Source organism: Pyricularia oryzae, chromosome 7 (genome assembly GCF_000002495.2).
Source record: "Pyricularia oryzae 70-15 chromosome 7, whole genome shotgun sequence".
In the NCBI taxonomy this organism is placed as follows: Eukaryota; Fungi; Ascomycota; class Sordariomycetes; order Magnaporthales; family Pyriculariaceae; genus Pyricularia; species Pyricularia oryzae.
In genome coordinates, this window is record NC_017854.1 from 1,808,413 (window position 1) to 1,826,844 (window position 18,432).

An 18,432-nucleotide genomic window follows, 5' to 3' on the forward strand; every position below is an offset into this window, starting at 1 on the left:
ATCGTCACGTTGAAGCTACCCCCACCTTCGGGTAGACCCGCAGATGTGAGGTCTAGGCTAGTCCGCCTTGTCCGCGTCTTATTTATTGACTTGGCGGTACAACATCCTTTTTTTTTTTTTTTTTTTTTTTCTCTTCTGCCTGCGACAAGCATTGCCTTTCCCAACCCCCGGAAAGGCAGACACTAGCCCCTGAAAATCACAAGACGAACCCTTTTGATTAATCACCGCCACTCCGATTCAACAGTGTTCTCTGACTTGGCCGTGATTCTACTCGAATTTAAATTGATGGCCAGAGAGGCTATCCCCATGTCAAACAGGATGCCAGATGTATTAACACCCATCATCTATTGTGACTCTGGGTATTGACCTTGCCACTCTACTAGATCAATAGTATTTGCCAAGTGGCTCAAGCGCCTACGGTCTGGATGCAACGCCATGATGGATGGTATGTTGAATAGTGAAGATGGCTTCTTTTAAACCAGTCATACCAGGCAGATATTGCCTGCAACACCTCACCTGACACGAATAACCTCAAGGCAGGTCACCCAGACGGCAGCATCCAGACTAAAGCTTGTGTATTAAACGTGTGCCTTTCTATGAGATATATAAATCCAGCTCAAATCCCTTGTAATTCTTTAGTATATCATCAAACACCTGCCTCTCATCCATCAAAATACCGAACAAACCGAAAAGAAAAAGAAACAAACACATCTTGTGCTACACAACAAGACATACAAACGCTATAAGATGGCTATCCCACCATCCTTCGTTACCATCCTGTCAGTCAGGCCGTTCGGCCAGTCCACACTAGCCATGGCACAAAGCTACCTGTCCATCCGCCCAGTGCAGATCAGAAAGACCTTTCGGTTTGACAGTCAGTGCGATGCCCACGCCCACCGATCTCACCCTTCACTTCTGCTCGCTGTCACGCTCCGTCGCGTGCCTCTTGCAAACGTGAGCTAACCCCTGAACGCCCCCGGTCAATGTTGGGTAGAGCTCCCTGAGCCAATTTCGCCGACCATAATTACTTCAAACACAAAGAATGCTCAGTTCCGACACAGCATGGTCAACAGCGTTGCTGTTAATCCTTGTAGTATTTCTGCTTTTACTCGCGCGGGCGAGATGGATAATGCGACAGAGGCAAATACCGATATTGTAAAGGCGTCCGGACGGACTGTGGATGATGTCAAAATTCTTCATGTATAGTGTTAATGTTTGAGATGTTTAACATCTGCCTTTGTTACTACTGGGTAGGAAACTGGTGCGACATCAGCAGTGCTGGTCCAACTGGCCGGGTCGCCGCGAGATTGCAGCCGATATGGTTCCGATGCCAGACAATTCTCACCCATGGACAGCCAAGGAACAGCTTGCAACCACTGAGTGATTTGCACTACAAAACAGTGGGGGTGCGAAAGGCTGTAAATCAGACCACTGCTGGCCCAATGCGCTTCGCGTCTAGTTCTAGCCGGTAGAACTCGAGCAATTCAAAATCCTACCGTGGCATAAAGTCGTGGCAGAGCCCCCAATCAGTATGCTCAAAGCGTTCCATCTGCCGTCATCTTTGGCATCATTCATTATGTCGGTCGTCTCGCGAAACTTTTCCCAGACGGGCAGGAATTTCGCCTCCTCCCATTTGCCAGTCGAGCTACTTCTTCATGACGAGGCAAACGTTCAATCACCTACCCTAGGATCCAAAGACCATGTCATAGCGGTTGAATCTTGGTACCTTTCCGCCCCTTTGGTCGGCTATGCTATTGTTTGAGTCCCCCAATTCGGATGTTGGTCAGGACACTGGTCGAAGCTGGTGCGCGACTTAGTCTCAAGAATGATCGAGGACGTACTTTATTATATCTTGCCCTCTACTCGCAACCAGGCATGATGAGAAAATTTCTGGAATCTCGTGCATCTTTGGATATTGAAAGCAGGGACCTTGGCGGTAAAACGGCCTTGCTAGCTGAAGCTTACCCTGATGCAAGTAGCACTGGAGAAACACCACTGTTTTGCGCAGAAAAATGCAAAGCTTGATTTTGTCGGGAAGTGCTGCCGAATTCGAATTATTATTTGTGTATCGAATGCCTAGGGTCCGTTGGGGTGTCTCCTCTCTCTAGAGGATGAGGAAGCCTCCCGCCAACGTAGTACCGACAACCAAAACAGTCGATACGCTTGAGCTAGCCCTAGCGCCAGGGGTTGTAGGCGTGGGAGTTGCCGCAACAGCCGGAGTTACCAACGACCCAGTCTCTGCGGCAGTCGTTTTACCAACAGCAGCAGAATCGGTAGTCCTCGGGGCGGCGGCGCTTGGGAGCATGGGACCGAATTCAGCCGCACAGGACATGAACGCTGTGTGGCTCGAGAGGGCGGAGGACCTAAAGTAGACCGGGCATCGGGAGTGCAAACTTTCGCTCAAGGCGACGTTGGAGCTCGTCATGAGCCATTCTTTGAGCTTGATGCTCCAGCCTTCAATCATTGACCCAAACTCGTCCAAGGCCGACGTCTGAAATGGACGGCCTGATGAAGAAAGAGGGATCGAAAAAGAGGGAAGAATATCTCAAAGGGATATAACACTATTACCTGACTGACAATGTTATACAATGGACCCCTGTTGGCTATCTCTCGTTCATATGGTTCCGCCCCCATTTTGGCAGCATACCACCACGTCGCGAGTTGCCTAGAACCGGCAAATCACAGCGACCACGGGGTCCATTCATTGGCTGTCAGAGTGTCGCTGGTTCATGCGAAAGTCTGGAAGTAGCTACTCGTGTCATACCCTTATTTTTTGCTTGGCCTTTTGGTACGAAAAAACCATCTCGTGTTGAACAAATACTGACAATACGATTGACTGCTGATCAACTTGGGCACCCACATTTGATCAACACCGAATCAACTTTTCGAACAAAAAAAAAAGGACATCGCTCCTCTCCGTAACTCGCTGTCAGCAACCAGAGCGCGTAGCCGCCAACTCGGATGTTGGATCCGTTCCCAGACGCGCTGCTTCTCCCAGTTTCGAGAGCCGCCGGACCTTGTGATGTGCTTGAGTTCGACGTAATTTGTGGTACTGAGACAGGCCACCGTCTTCGAATAGAAAACCAAAACCCGTCAGCACAATTCAAAAAAAAAAAGAAAAAAAGAAAAAAAAACAGGATGCTCAGTGAAAGAGATTCCTAAATGCAGAAAGAATTACTAGCGGGCTGATTTAGTCACCGCAAAAAAATACTGGATTAGCGTTGTTGCTTTGCATACAGCTGCACTCATGCCGCGAAAAAAAGCAAATCAGGGAGTGACCCCTGATAGTGTCGATAACATCAACTTCCAAGCTCGAATACAGGCTTAGGATATGTGCACCATTGCCAATCGCTCGTGTCTTTTTACTGTTGAGGACTACGACCTCAAACCTTTCCCTTTCCACAGAACGTACCTCTCAGCCGATTCAGACCTGGCCACAGCGAGAAGTGGCAAGGCCTTAGGGAATTGCCAATTGGGAACAAGTATATGCACGGCTGCATTCCCGTCAAAAAGCGAGGGCTGTGATACGGTAGTCATCACCATTGTGTATTCATACCTGCTTGAGGAGTGACCGGGTTTCTCTTGCGCAACCTTCTCTCCCGGCAGCAGGTTTGTGAGGGTATAACTTGAAAGTATTTCTTGGGTTCTGGATGCGTTGATCTGGTTGCTGTGCTCACCACTGTTGTCATCACTCCGCTCTGCGGCTTTTTACTCTCTTCTCGTTGCGAGTACCAGCATATTGTGTCTAATATCGAGTAGAGAGACCAACACTTTCATCACCACGTAGACAAGCCCCGCTTCCAGCCTTTAGACTTATAATTTATAATCCATACCTAGTTCCTTTTGTTCATGTCTCATGGTACTTCCAAACAGATCATGAAAAGCTATAGAACCTGAGATAACCTGGGCAATATCGACCGTGACTGTCAATTTTTCCAACCTGCTGAGCAGCCTTGTATCAGTTCATACACGTCACTCACCTCAGAGCACCTCAAAACATCACAAATCCGATGTCGCTTTACTAGGATTTCTGTGGGCCTGGAAGCGACCGAGGTGTTTACGGCTTAGCCAGGCCGGTGTTTTACTTTTGGAAGTTCCGGTTGTCTTCGGCCCCAGTCGCCTCGACTTATCATGCCAGTGTCATGATTTCTCCCCTCTCCGGATCTCGATGAAAGGGCAGGGGGTAAAGCTGAAAGCTCTGGCAGGCTAGCTTGCAGTAGCCAAGTTGAAGTCTTGACCACACAGAGTGGAAAGTATGGTCCCGTCTCCTCATAAGCGAGGCGAGCAATGTGAGGCCGTGGTCAGGAAGCCTTGGGCAACGGGGGTTTCAACCCGACGGCGCTAAAAATGACAGGATGCTGGCAGCTTTTGGTGGATTATGCTGTGCATGCGAAGTCCCTACTGCAGGCTTTTTGCCCGCAAAGTTTCCTGATTTGGTGGCTGCCTCTCTATGACTTGCCGTTACAGAAGCAATACTCAACCCACAGCAGGCGCATGTATGCTTAGCGTCCCACTAACATAGGTTACTATGTCTGTTTTGTACTACGAGTAAGTAAGCTAATGTCGGGTATAAGAGAAAGAAAATAAAAAAGACTGGGTATATCAGACAATGTCGATTGATCTAATAGGCCGGCTTGGCCGGATAATTCAAACCGCAACCACAGCTTCCCTGCCTTGAAGTGGCTTTTTCTACATGTGCAACAAAGACCAAGGCAGGTACGCTAGGTGCGCATGCTACTTTGCATCTCTGGCCAGCCTGTGATCATGCTTGCCCACTCATGGAAGACTCGGGCTGCACAGGAACTGAAGGCTCAAGAACCCGGGGCCTTGGCAAGTTGGGGTGGAAATGTCCAAGGAACAGGCTGTTAGCTTTTAGTTGGATCCTTGATACTTTTGCGTGGACATCGTATTATTACACTCCGTGTTATAAGAAGCTTATGGATGGGATCTTGCGGCTCCTTGTCCGCCCCAGCTGCAAAGTTTCCTTGATTGGGCAGCAGCAAAGTTGTTGGAACTTCGGGGGAGTGGTGGCCATAATATGGAGTCTGCAGTGCCGATCAATTTTTTTTGTAAACATTGACCCTTTGATTGATTGTTGAACGTTGTACAAAAAAAAAGGGGTTTGGAAGGGTACTGTTCTCGCACGTGTCCTCCGCCGATCATCCGCTCCTGTAAAACTCTGGTACCAATTCCTTGTTGCGGTCAAGAGGAAGCGGCCAGCCGTCAAAAAAAAAAAAAAAAAAAAAAAACGAGGATTAACGCCAAAGAAACCATCAATCCTGCACACAATTAGGCAGAGGGGTTCACGTCGTAAAACAAGTTGTAGGCTGCCGGACGGACGATCGATCGGACATGAGGGGGGAGCTGCTGACGTTCTTTGTGCGCCATGGCTTGTGGCAAGAACTTTTGTTTGACGGACGAGTGCATATGTCAATGTTGATTGAGTGCCAGACTAGCTAGTTTACTGCGTAGGTGCCGAAATACCTACGGAGTAATTAGGTATCCAAGCCTACCTACCTACCCAACGTGCAGGAGACACCAGGGGAAACCCTTGCTTGGCCGCATGTCCAACATCAAAAGACATGGCCATCATCGGGCCGCAAGAACAGGAGGAAAGAGGGGAGAAAAAAAGGGACGAACGACGGATAAGGTCAAGGCCCAATCGCAAATAAGTTTTAGTCATGTTAGATTTGTCAAATTCCAATCGATTTGTAGCTAAGCTGCCCGGCGCTTTGGGTTTCCGTAGCAGCGTGCTGCCATTCCATTATTGCGGTCTGGCGGTTTCCTCATGTCGCAACTGAGCAGTGGCGATCTGCGACAGGCATTCCCAAACAAGGGCAAGAAGAAGCGCCCGAAATGCTTATCGGTACTACAGTACCAACGGTGTGTGGTGTCGTAACCATGTTGTTTACAAAGTTTGTACGCCAAGAGCCCAAAGAAAGTCGGTCGATGCCCAATCCTGTTCGAAGTTCAATCAAGGGCAGGGCGCGATGAATTGACGAGGAAAAAAAAAAAAAAAAAGAAGCACACCGGCAACGCAAGCAGGGTCTCACGGCATGCAGAGCAGTGTTCGCGTAATGGGGCGATTGGTTTATTCGGCTGCAGGTGCATGGCCTGATAGTGCGGCAGAGTTTGGAAGATGCCCTGTCGATAATAAATAACCCTTCAGGAGAGCTTCCATCTTTGGCTCAGGCAAAATACCTTTTTGGACGACAGATGATCGACTCTTGCCTGCGGATAAACATGCATTTTGTGAAACCACGAAAGCCCTGCTTGGGCATTGGCACCGGTGGATCGGTTTACCCGCCCTAGTACTTCCTAGTTGCCGTGGTTCTTTACTGAGTAAGCATTTCGTAGGGCAAAAATCGCCCGATAGAAGCTGATAGAAATCGCCCAGCTTCTGAAACCGAACAGGCAAGCAGGCCCAATAATGTACCAATAAGTTGGAAATGAACCTTGTAGTTTTGTCCCTTATGTACCTAAATAGAGTAGTACTTCGTAGCAAGAGTAGGTACACCAAGTGGAGACCCCTCATTGTGGCTCAAAAGCCATGACGGCGAAAAGTTCGCCGACGTAGCGAGTTGCTAATTAATACCGCTTAACACCAAGTTCAGTGCTGGGCAAGCTGGGGTCCAACATCCTGGAAAATAGGACGTCATCAAGACTTCAAATCGACCCCACCAGCTCAGCTACCCTCTACCTAACCCATGAAAGCCATACGTAGAGGAGAAAAAAAAAACCCAAAAACCCAGAAAAGCCCCTAGCAACTCAGCCATGTCCTAGCAAATCTAATACCCTTATCCAGACCAATGGATACCTGCCCCGGAATCTTTTGTGCAAGAAATACGTATTCCTGATCCTGAACTGGAAAAGAAGATCAACGTCATGTTTCGAGTACTCCGTACTCTACGTTGCACCTGTAACAATTTCCATGCTTGCAAGAGCCGCAGCAGCGTGATAATCCGCAAGGGGACAATGATACTGCGCCCAACTAAAATAGTACCACATAGGTAAATAGTAAAGCCGAGGACAAAAACATGGGATGGAGGTGACGGTACACGACGTTCAAGCTTGGGTTGTACCTGGGGTTAGTCCCATCACATTGACTGCGGTGGAGTTGGGATACTAAATTTGATGGTGGAAACCCGGCCGAATGTGGGGACGGTTCGTATGTTTGCCCAAGCTACCTTAGTAACCCTGGATTTTGACCTGGGAGATGGGCAGAAACAGAGGGGGGGAACGACTCGTTCCTGCTCGGTTGGGGGGCAGCGTGGCGTGCCATAGTGGACCAAGGCCAGACGGTCTTTCCATGCGCACGCAACGGAATAATAATACAATACTGTCAACTGAGGTTTGGTTGAGGTTACCCATGCACGTTGGGCTTGGGAGTTGGCCGCACAGGGCAGGAACTGGAGCTTGGCCCTCCTTACCCTCGGCGCCCTCCCGGTCCGTCTGCTTCTATTCTGGAACTAGTTCGAGGGAAAATCCTTTCAAAGATGAGAGAATCAAACGGGAAGGAAAATCAACAGTGGAACGGAAAATCTCTTGTCCAAAAGAAATAAACAAAATCGCCTCTCTTTTCCATCTTGTCATCTTGGTTTGCCACCCTCTAGTCTTGCGTTTCTTCTGAAGCCTTCTAGAAAAAGAAGGTTTGCTGCTATCCAGACGACAGCTAAGGTATTCAGGCACGCGACCATTTCTGCCCAAAAACGACGCCGTTGGTTGTTCTTGGCAACAGCATGCTTCGTTCCTGAGGGGACTATTTTTTTAATATATATATTTTATGTTTTTTTTTTCATTACATCTCACGCCAAGCACATTTAGCAACTACCCTGACCGACGTACAGCAAAGCGCCTAGACACCAGTCAGACAGACGCCGACGGCTTGCTTGCTTTGCTGGTAGTGGTTCTGGACGGCCCGCTGGCTTGCCCTGCCTGACCAGAAACCCCCAAAACGACACCAATCTGCAGCCCTTCTGCAGCATCGGCCATCTGTCTCTTTTTCTGGTCGCATTGCATCTGCCCGTCCGTCGCATCATTGGCAGAAACAGCTCCTTGACGAGGTACGCGCGGCCGCATAGCTTCACCCAATCCAATCCACCCCCACCCACACTTATCCCCCTCTTAGGCTTGCCTCAGCGGACATTCTGGCTCCATGAGCAGCTTGAGGCGGGAGGTCCGTCACTTGCAGCAGCAGTAGCTCGTGGTCCGCCCCCTTTGCATCCGTGCCGCTGGGTGCAGACTGACTGGGGCTAATACTGGGCTGGGCTGACTGGACTGACATTGACATACCCAAAAGAAAAGGCCCGGGCTGACCCCGCTTCCTAGTCTTACTTTTTGTCGATCCTTCTTGTCACTCATCCCGCGGCTCGACTCTTGCTCGACTCTTGACTTTTTTTTTGTACTTGACGCTAAGGGTTGGAACCATTCAGCTACCTCCCCAACAAGACATATCCTGCAACTCATCCGCCCACGTGCGACAACGCAGCAAATCGACAACACTTTAATCACACGAGATTTTCCGCAATTCGATCTCCTAGCGATATCCTCGTTTTTCGGCTTTTCGACAACCCAAGTACTACCCATAATCCAGGCGATCCAAAACAACCTCGAGGCGTGGTCTCTGGCGCCTTGCTTCAATTCAGTAACCGAGCCTGCTCTGTCTAAAGTCGTCGGACGCAGGCTCAGAAGATCAACATGTCAGAAAGAGAACGCCGCTATAGATATGCCATCCCACGGCCTCGGTCGCCTACATTCAACCCTGCCAGGGCCACGACTGATGGCTTTCCCTCCTTTTACAATGGTGGTGACCTACCTCCGATGTCTACTACCTCACTTTACGACATGATGACGCCACGGGGACAAACTGCCGACTATCGCCCTCCAGCTATCCCTCCCTCGACGACCCATCATGCCACGTATGTCGTTTCCGACTCTGCTGCTGCTAGAAGGGAATCTTTGAGGCCCAGGAGCTCAAGCCATAGAGAGCACGGTCGGAGCCATCGATCGCACTCTGATGCCGCCACCCGGCCAATCATTGTTACCACCACGAAAAGACCAGAGGCGCCAAGCTCGCATACATCGTCCAACGCCAAGCCCGGAAGCCCAACACGCGACGCTTATAGGTCGAGTGATGACGGTGGCTCTTACTATTCCCAACCCGCCTCGTCTCTGCGACCACGGAGCCGGCAGTCGTACGGCGGTCATCACCACCCACCATACAGTGCTGGCCTTGACAATGAGGAATATCGCCGTCAAAGGGACCGCCAGACGGCTGACGACCGCTATGGCCACTCCCGTCACGACTCGCATCGGACCCGACCGATGTCGGTTTACGCCAGCATGCCTCCCTGCAAGAATTCCGCGCCCATTGACTACGACAATGGGGATGTAGAATACACGAACCCTGGACAGCTCGCGAGATATGATCTGGAGCACAGCCGTCCGGAGCCGCGCCGCCGCGAGAGCCTCGACAGGTACCACCGGCCCAGCACCAGCATCTCTTCGGATATCGGTGGCAGACCCTACCACGAGTCTTCGCGCCGTGGGCCCCCACCTACCACTTGGGGTCTTGACAAGATGAACCAGGGTATATCTTCGGGACTATACGATCAGTCCCGTGTGCCCATCTCGCCGCTCACGTCTGGCTTTCCCCGCGAATCGCAGTCCCGTCGGCTTAGTGGCAGCCTTGAGGTTCCAAACAGCCCATTGAGGCACCGTAGCAACTCGCGAACTAGACCAGTCTCGCTATACCAGGAAGAAGAGCGTCGACCATCGCCGCCTGATCAGCACCCTACCCATCACCACCGCGGACGGGGCCGCGAAGACGAGCAGCACGTTCGCCGAGAGTCGCGAGACCGTGATAATGGAAGAGACGCTTACACGACCCCGCAAAGTGCCATCGAGCAACGCGGCTTTGGTGTGATTGTGGACGGGAAGCCTGTAGAGCCTCACCGCCGGGATGAGTCTCGAGACCGGTACCGTGAACGCGACAGAGATCGATATCGAGACGACGATATTGACCGAGTGTCGGATGAGCGTCGTCGGGAACGCCGGGAACGAAGAAAGCTGTACCACGGTGAACCAAAACGACCTTCCGATGACAGCTTAGACCGGGTCATTATCCGCGAGACCGAACGCAAGCCTGAGAAGGACGATCAGAAAACCCGCAAAGACAGCCCGCGCCGCGACGATGATATCAAGGACGACAAAGGCAGCAAGGATGACAAGCAAGTCAAGGAAAAGAAGAGTGATGGCTCAGTTGATGGCACTTCACACGAGCCCAAGCGGCTGCGTGATACTGTAGCTGCGGGGCTCAGCCTTGCCGCCGCCTCCATCGGTATTGGCTCTGCACTCAAGGACAAGGAAAAGGACAAGGATAAAGAAAAGGACAGCGAGAGCAGCAAAGCTGACAAAGTAGTGACGGTCGAGAAGGTGGGAGGCGATGACCGAGGTTCCTCTCGACGTCGCGAATCAGTTTCTGCCGGTGCGCCACAGAGGCCCCTCGATGAAGCGGAACATCGACCACCGGTGCGAGGAAAGCCTGCGCCAGTGGTTGTTGAGTCTAGACCGAAGCCAGTTACAGTTCATGATGAGTGGGAGATGGTCGACCGTCCGTCCGAACACAGGAGGAAGCCAAGCCCAGAATCCATGCCTGTGGCGGACATGCATGAGCGCAGTCAACAAGGACCCGAAGGGCGACTTAGCGATGATTCGGCAGACCGCATAGTTCTTGTCGAGCGTCCTGGAGAGACAGCTCGTGCACCAAAATCATCGCACGAACCAGTTGCTGATAAGGACGTCGAGAAGAAACCGGCCGCACTGCCTTCGAGCCCAACAGCTGAAGATCAGCAACCATTGCGCCGTTTTTCCCGCCGCGCACGTGGAGAAGCGGGCAGTGCGGCTTTCAGGCCAACCGATACTGCCGATCTCGTGGCGTTGAAGGCTCAATTGGCTGCTCAAGATACATCTTCCAAGGAACCGGAGAGGGCGGCAGCGATCCCTCCAGCAGCTCCATCAGAGACGAACCCTCAGCCTGCTGCGCAGTCAGCCGCGCCACCTCCCCCTCCCCCTAAGGAGATGCCTGTTCGCCGGGAGCCCTCGCCGGAGCGACGGCGCACATCAGCTAGAGATATTTCGGCGGAGCGTCGGCGACCCCGGGAGAACTCGCCTGCAAGGCGTGCATCCCCACCATCGCAAAGAGACGACGATGTTGAATTCATGGATCAGAGTGGCTCAGTTGTCCAACAACGGGACAAAAATGCTGGCGGAAGCTTCGACAGTACGAGCAGTCGAGGCCGCGAGCTGGTTGGACCCCACGATGAAAAGGCGGTCAGAGTAGTCTCGCCACCGCGAGAAAAGGACGACAAGAAGCCTCTCAAAGGTATCCTTAAGCCAAGCTCAAAGTTCCCCGAACCCGAGAACTTTGTTCGTGAGGGAGTGGCCCCGCACAAAGATGACAAGACCAAGAAAGATGTGCCTGCAGGCGCTCGATGGACAAAGATTGCTCGCAAGCTTGTCAACCCTGAGGCGTTGACTATTGGGAAAGAGCGATTTGAAGTCCGCGACGACTCTGTCATTGTTTTGCGAGTCTTGAGTCGGGAGGAGATTGAGGCCTATACAGTTGCCACTGCTCAACTTAGAGGTATGCCATGTGGTTCCGAGCGAAATTCGCGAGCAAGACAAACCTGACTAATTTATGCTGCAGAAATGAGACTCAGGGAATATGAAAAGGCACGAGACCGGGATCGGCGCAGGGACGACGAGAAAGACAGGGAACGGGATCGCGACCGAGACCGTGACCGTGACAGAGAAGGTGACGATGAGAGACGGCGTACCAGGCGCAGGGAGAAAGACGAAGATAGCGATGATCGAGAGCCAGATCGCAAGGACCGAACTCGAGACCGGGATGACGATAGAGAGCGAGACCGGGATCGCGACAGACGCGAAAGAGATAGGGATCGGGATCGGGACCGGAATCGCGATCGAGACCGGGATGATGAAAGGCGCCGACCAAGCCGTCGCCACTCGGACGACGACGAGGAAGATGATCGTTCCGGTCACCGGTCGCGCAGGGAGCGTCCTGCGAATGACGACTAATCCTTGGATTTGTACCCACTTGACGATTGGATATGTTTTTATGATGATGCCACATACCCCAGTTTTTTTACATTTTGAAGCATTGTTTACAAAGCAGGCGGGCGAGCATTCATCTTATTGGAATTCATTGAGAACCCTGACTGGTCTACGTTGCTGGAAGTCTATGCTGGACATTAGACGGCTACTTACATCGTGTCTATTCGTGACTCCAACAATCCATGTGACCGTTCCGAGACGTCCTCTTAGGTTTGCGGACTAAATACTCCTGCGGGTATCCTTGGCCCTGGACCAGCTTACACGAGCTGCCGGGCCACGTCGAAAAATCTTTGGTCCACTGACTACTGAATAGGCCTATATTGATACATGTTCCGCCATGACGTATACATTTTTCCTTGTCAAACATGTAGAGAACGTAACATGATTAGTCGGACGCAAGGACGAAAGAAATACACCAGAGAAGTAAAAAAAAACAAAAAAAAAACGAGGTTGCCAGAGAGTATGCAAGGCGAGTCGTGAAGTCGGTAGGCAAGCAAGTAAAACGCTTCGGCTGTATGGTGAATCGTTCGGCAACCACCATACATCGCCATGTTGGCAGGTCATCGCGCCTAAAACAAAAAACACGAAAATAACATGAGAATTCCAGGCCCCGGTGATTGTGTCATATCAGTATCAAATCGATCGGTGAACAATCGGCAAGTCGTTTGCGACTACAAACCCTTTTTTCTTCTGTTTCCCTTCTTCTTTTCCCGCTCGGCCTTTTGAACTGAAAAGCACAGGCAATCTTACAAAACATCGATTTGCTCAACGCGCTAGGAAAAAAATACCGGGCAACACAGAAACCTTATAGGACCCATTTCAAGTAAACATCTACGGCTTTGGGGAGGGTGGGGGGCTAGCCCGCGCAGAGCACGCGACATCTTTCTTTTCCTTTCTTTTCTGCATCTTATGATGATTACACATGAAACACTTATCTTTGCGACGGTGCCAAATAAGAAAAAAAAACACAAACACAAACCGGAAAAGGAGGGGGCGTGGAATTTTATTTTGTGCTTTGTTCGCGGTGAACCACCTGGAGGAAGCTTTTTGTGTTCGAACACTGGGTAAAAAGCGAGTCAGAAATATACATTCCTTTTCAACGCATACGCCACGACTAGGAAAGGTCAATTTTGTGCCAAATATGCAGCAAAGAAGAAGAAAAGTTTTACCTGGTGCGCTGCAGGATAAGCCTCACGATGAACTGAGATGACGGAGGCATTTGACACGCATTTTGATCATGATCAAGGTTTTATTTTTGTTGGATAAAAGGGAGTGGAGGGTGTACGACGTACGACATATGGAGTCACAGTTTCATACCCAGTTGTTGGCTCTGCCAAGATGGCCGGATGAACTCGTAGGGGTGCCTGATAATCTTATTTGGACCATGTATGTGTATAGCTGTGATGTCGCCGTCCTAACGGCCAAGGAGGCAGCCACACTTTTTGACAGAGTTAGACGAAGAAACAGAGGTTGAAAACAAGAATGTTAGCAAAGACATTTCAGCGTGGGCACGTCATAAAAAAGTATCTAGAGCTTAGTCTAGGAGACGAGTAGCAAGAGAAGACGGCAAACATATTTAGGATCGCACGTATCTTGGTAGTGAATGAACTACAATATGATCTTTGAAGTCAACTATTCGCAGTACCCTCCGTAATGCAGTTTATGCCGCCACAAGAGACCAGAACCCAACCTTCTAACCGTGATAAAGATGAGGAAAATGAGTACAATGAAAAATAAAATAGAAATAAACAAGCAACAATAAACGCGCGTGGATTCCCCCGTGAGGGAGTTGAAATTCCTTTTGAAAGCATCGCGCACAAAGTCTAAGAGGTTTGAGGTCATATCCACGTCCCGCAGTGAGAACCCAAAAGGAAAGGAACAAAGACAAAAAAAGAGAAAAAGCAAGCCGGAAAAAACAAACCAAAGCCGCCCCCAGTCACGTATCACGCCTTGCCTAGATAGAAAAAAGAAGACTAGAAACAAGTGTAAAAAAGAGGTAGGTCCGCGAAAGGAAGAAGAGAACAAATATAACCCCACCAATAACGACAGTGAAAAAGTATGAGTAACCCATGGCTAGTAAACCCCTCTACTCCCGTCTCTAAAAAGAAAAAAAAAATACTATACCGCGCAATTTTATTTCCGATTTTGCCAGTTTTGGTTATTGACGCGCATGTCCGATGCCCACCCAGCCCAGTCGATCGCCAGTCGCCAGTCGCCAGTGCCAAGAAGAATGAGAGCTTAGAAAAGTACCAGTAAAGAAACGCAGGACAAGACAGACAAAGAATGAAAAAAAAGCAAATGATGATGGAAAGCAGGTGCAGGTGCAATATAATAGTGGTAAAATGCGCAGTCCCAGCCAAACGATGATCGATGTCGAAGCCGCAAAGTACGAACAGTGGAGTTGACAGACAACATACAGTCAAAATCGAATAGGCTAGAAGTGCAAGTGGGGTTCGGCAAGTGCCGAATCCATGGGTGCAGTGACGCAAGGTTGTGTCGCTGATTTCTCAAGAAGACTCGGTGTCGTCTTTCTTCTCACTGCGACGCATCCGCTCGTTCCACTTCCGCTTGCCAACGCGAGTCTCAAGGTGCGGGCTGACCGTCTTGACGTCCTGCATGAGGGACTCGATAGCAGACCGCGTCTTGTTGCGGTAGCAGTCCACTGGCGAGTAGAATCAAATCTGGTTAGCCAGCTGTTCGAACTACGTCGATGTGAATACCGATGAATGCGTGATTCAAGTAAGAACTTACAAGCTCGCTGCAAGAAGATGGTTCTTCCAGCAAATACACGGCTCTGGAGCCAAGCCATACGGTATCCAAGATCGTTGAGGCGGACCTCCTTGCCACGGAAACCCCTGCGCATGCGGGGGATAGCAACCTCTCCCTCGGAACCATCCACCATGGGAACGCGGACCATAGCCTTGGCCCTCGCCCCTCTTGCAGCCCTACGACCCTCTGTGTCGGTGGTGCCGTCATCCTCGGCTCCGGGGTCGTCACTCAGGTCGTCCTGGAAGAACTTTGACCCGGTAGCGCTGGGCGGAGGGCTCTGCATCTCGCGCGGGAAGTACGAGCGCGGATATACAGAGCTGTTCTTCCGGAAGCTATCGGGGATCTCGCGTGTATCGACGCCATCAAGCGTGACGCGTACCCTCAGACGGGATTGGCGGTCGCTGTCCTCGACCAAAATGAACTTACGTTTCTTTGCCTCGGGGATGTCGGGGAAAAGGTCATCAGGTTCTTCCGCATCAGCTCTGCTGTGACGACGAGCAGTGATGGCGCCGCTGCCAGAGGAGTGATGACCGCTGCCATGGTGAAGGGTGTCGTGGATGGAAGGCATCGACGACGATCCAGAGGGTGCGCCACTCTGGTAGCCCCCGTATCCGCTGAACTGGTGCGAGGGGCGGACATCATCCTGGCTACCGCCAGTCTGCGGCGGGGCTTGGTGGTGGTGGTGATGATGTTGGTCATCAGAGAAGGAGTCTCCATCCCCTAAGCCAAGACAAGAAAAAGCGGATCTAGTCAGCATAGGAAACCCCTTAAAGTCTTGGCATGATCAATCGACGGGAGGGGGTTGACGGAATGAGCGGAGAACAAAAGCGGGCAATACAGGACAACGCAAATATCAGTGATGCAGAGGGATTCCAATACAATGGAGGCCAGCTCTATGTCTAACAATAGCTGCGAAGCCTATTATTTTCTTTCTTTCTCTCTTTCTGCTGACTGGTGCTATGCCGTGGGGTATGGACATGTCAAAACTGAGTGTGCAGTGATGACGAGGCTTGGATAAAAAGGAGGTCTGTTGCCAGCCGCAGACGCAGCAAACGCTGCAGAGCATCTTGCCAGTAGCCAAAACCAATCCAGAAAATCCATAGCCGCAGATGCAAAAACCAAGACCAAGCAACAAACAAGGCCCGAGAACTAGATGTAATGTACAAGGCCGTCCTGAGTCGGGAAACCTTCCGACACTGTATCTGCCGGTGACAGCATCGAGACGTTCTTTGTGTTTGGGCTGCGGCGCCGCTATATAACGACAAACGAAATCGGGTGCTGCGCAGATTCCATTATCCCAAAAAATAAAAACGTACCCGAAAGGAAAGGAAACAATGATGTAGCAAGTGAAAAGAAGAAATAAAAAACGTAGAGCCGATCCGAGGAAACAATGTAGTGATGAAAAGAAAAAGGAAAACACGCAGCACAGGTATAGTAAATTGCAATGATGCTGACATGAGGTGTATCTTCAAGGAAAATCAAAGCAGCTCAAAATCACATCTGGTGGAACATACCGACTTCTCCGCCCTCCTGGCCGTGACCATCAGCGTGGTGGTGGTGTTGTTGCATTTGACCCATACTGTTCATGATGGGTTTACCCATGCCGCCACCGGGCCCCATAGATCCGGGGCCGCCGGGCATCCCTGCCGGACCGCCGGGACCCGCGGGGCCACCAGCCATATGGCCAGCAGGCATAGGGTTCGTCTTTCGTGTCGTCATTTTGGCCATGCGACGAACGCGCCTGCTTCGTAGGCGCGGATCCCTGTTGCTGTTACGCCAGCTGTCCACAGCGCGCTGGATCAGACCACGCTTGCCCCGCAGTGGTGTATTCAGCTGTGCAAGCGCCCAACCGACCGTGTTACATTCCGTCTCGTACTGCAACCGGTTGCCACGATATGCCTCCTTAGCCACACATGCCCTAGGATATACGCAATTTTCTTGCTTGAACTCAGCCGACAGCTCGTCCGTGTTGACAGACTCCACATCGCATCGAATAGTGTATTCCATCTTAACGCGGTCGCGGGAGTACTCAAATGCAATCCATTGAACACCATTTTGATCTTGCCTCACTACCAAAGGTGTAGTGGCGGGGATTGGGCCGGGGGCTGCGTTCGGGTTCACACCCGCAGCACCGCTGCCAACGTTGGAGGCATTTTGCATTGGTGCCCCGTTTTGCGCGGGCTGCGACTGGCCCAGTGGCTGGTTCATTGGTGGCTGTTGAGGCATAGAGGGCTGCTGGCTCATCTGCTGTGGTTGTTGTGTCATGGGCTGCTGCTGTCCAGGACGCGAAAGCTGCGGTGGCATGCTGTGTGTCTCGATCTTGGGGTGCCTCGGGCTTCCAGTCATGGCGCTCTGGGCGTGCTGCGTTGAGTGGCCATGTTGGCTCATCTGGTGCTGGGCAGCGTTGTTGTGCGACATCATCATGCTCGGTTGGGAGGTCATGTTCTGGTGCGACTGTTGCGGGTGCTGGCCGTAGGGTGACTGCGCGGCCTGGGCCGGCATCGGCGGGTACTGAGCTGTTTGCTGTCCATAGTACATGGACTGCTGATGAAGCTGAGATGTGGGTTGTCCGTACATGCTCCTTTGTTGATCATGGCCAGACGGTGACGCGACAGAAGCTGGAGAGTTGGACTGTGGCGTGTGGTAAGACATGGGTGGGTAAGGTGGTCTGGGCATCGCGGCGGCCATCATTTCTGATGTGTCTACGGCAACACGCGTGTCAATGGATGCACCAACGTGGGACGGGGATTCGTTGAAAGTCTGTGCAACTCTGTTCCAAGGGACCCGACTTACCTGCGGATGTATACCCGCTAGTCGCACCTGGGGTGCTGTATGGGCTCTGGTGAGCGTAATAACCTAGGTCCTGGGTGTGCTGCCCGCCGCTAGTCTGATTTTGCTGCTGGTTGTGCTGATACGAGGAGTATGCCGAAGAATGCTGCGGCTGCTGGGGAGGAGCGTGTGGATGGTGCTGCTGCACAATGCTCGAGGGTCGAGGATGTGGCTGTATATGTGAGGGTGCTTGACCCTGTTGCTGCGGGTGGTGGGGATGATGCTGTTTGTTAAAAAGAGAACAACGCTGTTAGCTGATTTGTGGCTACCACAGAAGGAAGATATGGACACGGCTGGGTGAATGTTTTTTTTTTCTCCAAGAACAAAAAAAAGTCGACAGCAGGGGTAGGCTTGTGGCAACCCTGGCAAGCGACTAGGGTATCTGGACGCGGTCAACGCAGGGAAGCGGGTGGCGTGCCCACGCTCGCCCCGGTGCGCAGCCAGCGGCGACCTCAAAAAACCCCGAACAAAGAATTCTGGAGGCGCTCTGCTGACCCATGCAAACGCGAGCACTTGCAAGCAGAAAAGATAAAAGAGAAAAGCAACGAAAGCATGGACAAAAAGAAAAAGAGTATGTTGGTTTTCGGCGTGTTGGCGCAACTATCAAGGCCACTAGACCCTTGTGCAAAATGGCAAAATCTCCTGCGAGGGTCCTTGGAATTACCCTCTCATCTAGAGATGTAGCCAAGAAGTCGCGAT

At 51.3% G+C, this 18,432-nt stretch overlaps 5 protein-coding genes across 5 annotated transcripts; 2 read left to right on the plus strand and 3 right to left on the minus strand.

Moving 5' to 3' along the window:
* The first annotated feature begins 706 nt into the window (after positions 1–706).
* Positions 707–1,286, plus strand: MGG_15015 (uncharacterized protein). The gene is made up of 2 exons (XM_003721011.1): positions 707–954; positions 1,042–1,286. The coding sequence occupies exons 1-2, from the start codon at positions 748–750 to the stop codon at positions 1,204–1,206; spliced, it is 372 nt and encodes a 123-aa protein (XP_003721059.1). The 5' UTR covers positions 707–747; the 3' UTR covers positions 1,207–1,286.
* Positions 1,287–2,104: 818 nt separating this feature from the next.
* Positions 2,105–2,803, minus strand: MGG_02702 (uncharacterized protein; the record flags this gene model as incomplete). Its single annotated transcript, XM_003721012.1, has 3 exons — positions 2,105–2,505; positions 2,648–2,708; positions 2,765–2,803. The coding sequence occupies 3 exons, from the start codon at positions 2,801–2,803 to the stop codon at positions 2,105–2,107; spliced, it is 501 nt and encodes a 166-aa protein (XP_003721060.1).
* Positions 2,804–7,479: 4,676 nt separating this feature from the next.
* MGG_02701 (uncharacterized protein) lies at positions 7,480–13,292 on the plus strand. Its single transcript, XM_003721013.1, has 3 exons — positions 7,480–8,063; positions 8,329–11,644; positions 11,708–13,292. The coding sequence occupies exons 2-3, from the start codon at positions 8,698–8,700 to the stop codon at positions 12,097–12,099; spliced, it is 3,339 nt and encodes a 1,112-aa protein (XP_003721061.1). The 5' UTR covers positions 7,480–8,063; positions 8,329–8,697; the 3' UTR covers positions 12,100–13,292.
* A 1,350-nt stretch (positions 13,293–14,642) lies between these two features.
* MGG_17988 (uncharacterized protein) lies at positions 14,643–15,472 on the minus strand (the record flags this gene model as incomplete). The annotated part of the gene is made up of 2 exons (XM_003721014.1): positions 14,643–14,797; positions 14,887–15,472. The coding sequence occupies 2 exons, from the start codon at positions 15,470–15,472 to the stop codon at positions 14,643–14,645; spliced, it is 741 nt and encodes a 246-aa protein (XP_003721062.1).
* A 926-nt stretch (positions 15,473–16,398) lies between these two features.
* MGG_17989 (uncharacterized protein) lies at positions 16,399–17,556 on the minus strand (the record flags this gene model as incomplete). The annotated part of the gene is made up of 1 exon (XM_003721015.1): positions 16,399–17,556. The coding sequence occupies one exon, from the start codon at positions 17,554–17,556 to the stop codon at positions 16,399–16,401; it is 1,158 nt and encodes a 385-aa protein (XP_003721063.1).
* Positions 17,557–18,432: the final 876 nt, after the last annotated feature.

Excerpts from the sequence above, each read along its gene's own strand:
- MGG_15015 (XM_003721011.1), top strand. The coding sequence starts at position 748 with ATGGCTATCCCACCATCCTTCGTTACCATCCTGTCAGTCAGGCCGTTC. Across the intron at positions 955-1,041 it reads GTCGCGTGCCTCTTGCAAAC|AATGCTCAGTTCCGACACAG; the intron begins GTGAGCTAACCC and ends TCAAACACAAAG.
- MGG_02701 (XM_003721013.1), top strand. The coding sequence starts at position 8,698 with ATGTCAGAAAGAGAACGCCGCTATAGATATGCCATCCCACGGCCTCGG. Across the intron at positions 11,645-11,707 it reads TGCCACTGCTCAACTTAGAG|AAATGAGACTCAGGGAATAT; the intron begins GTATGCCATGTG and ends TTTATGCTGCAG.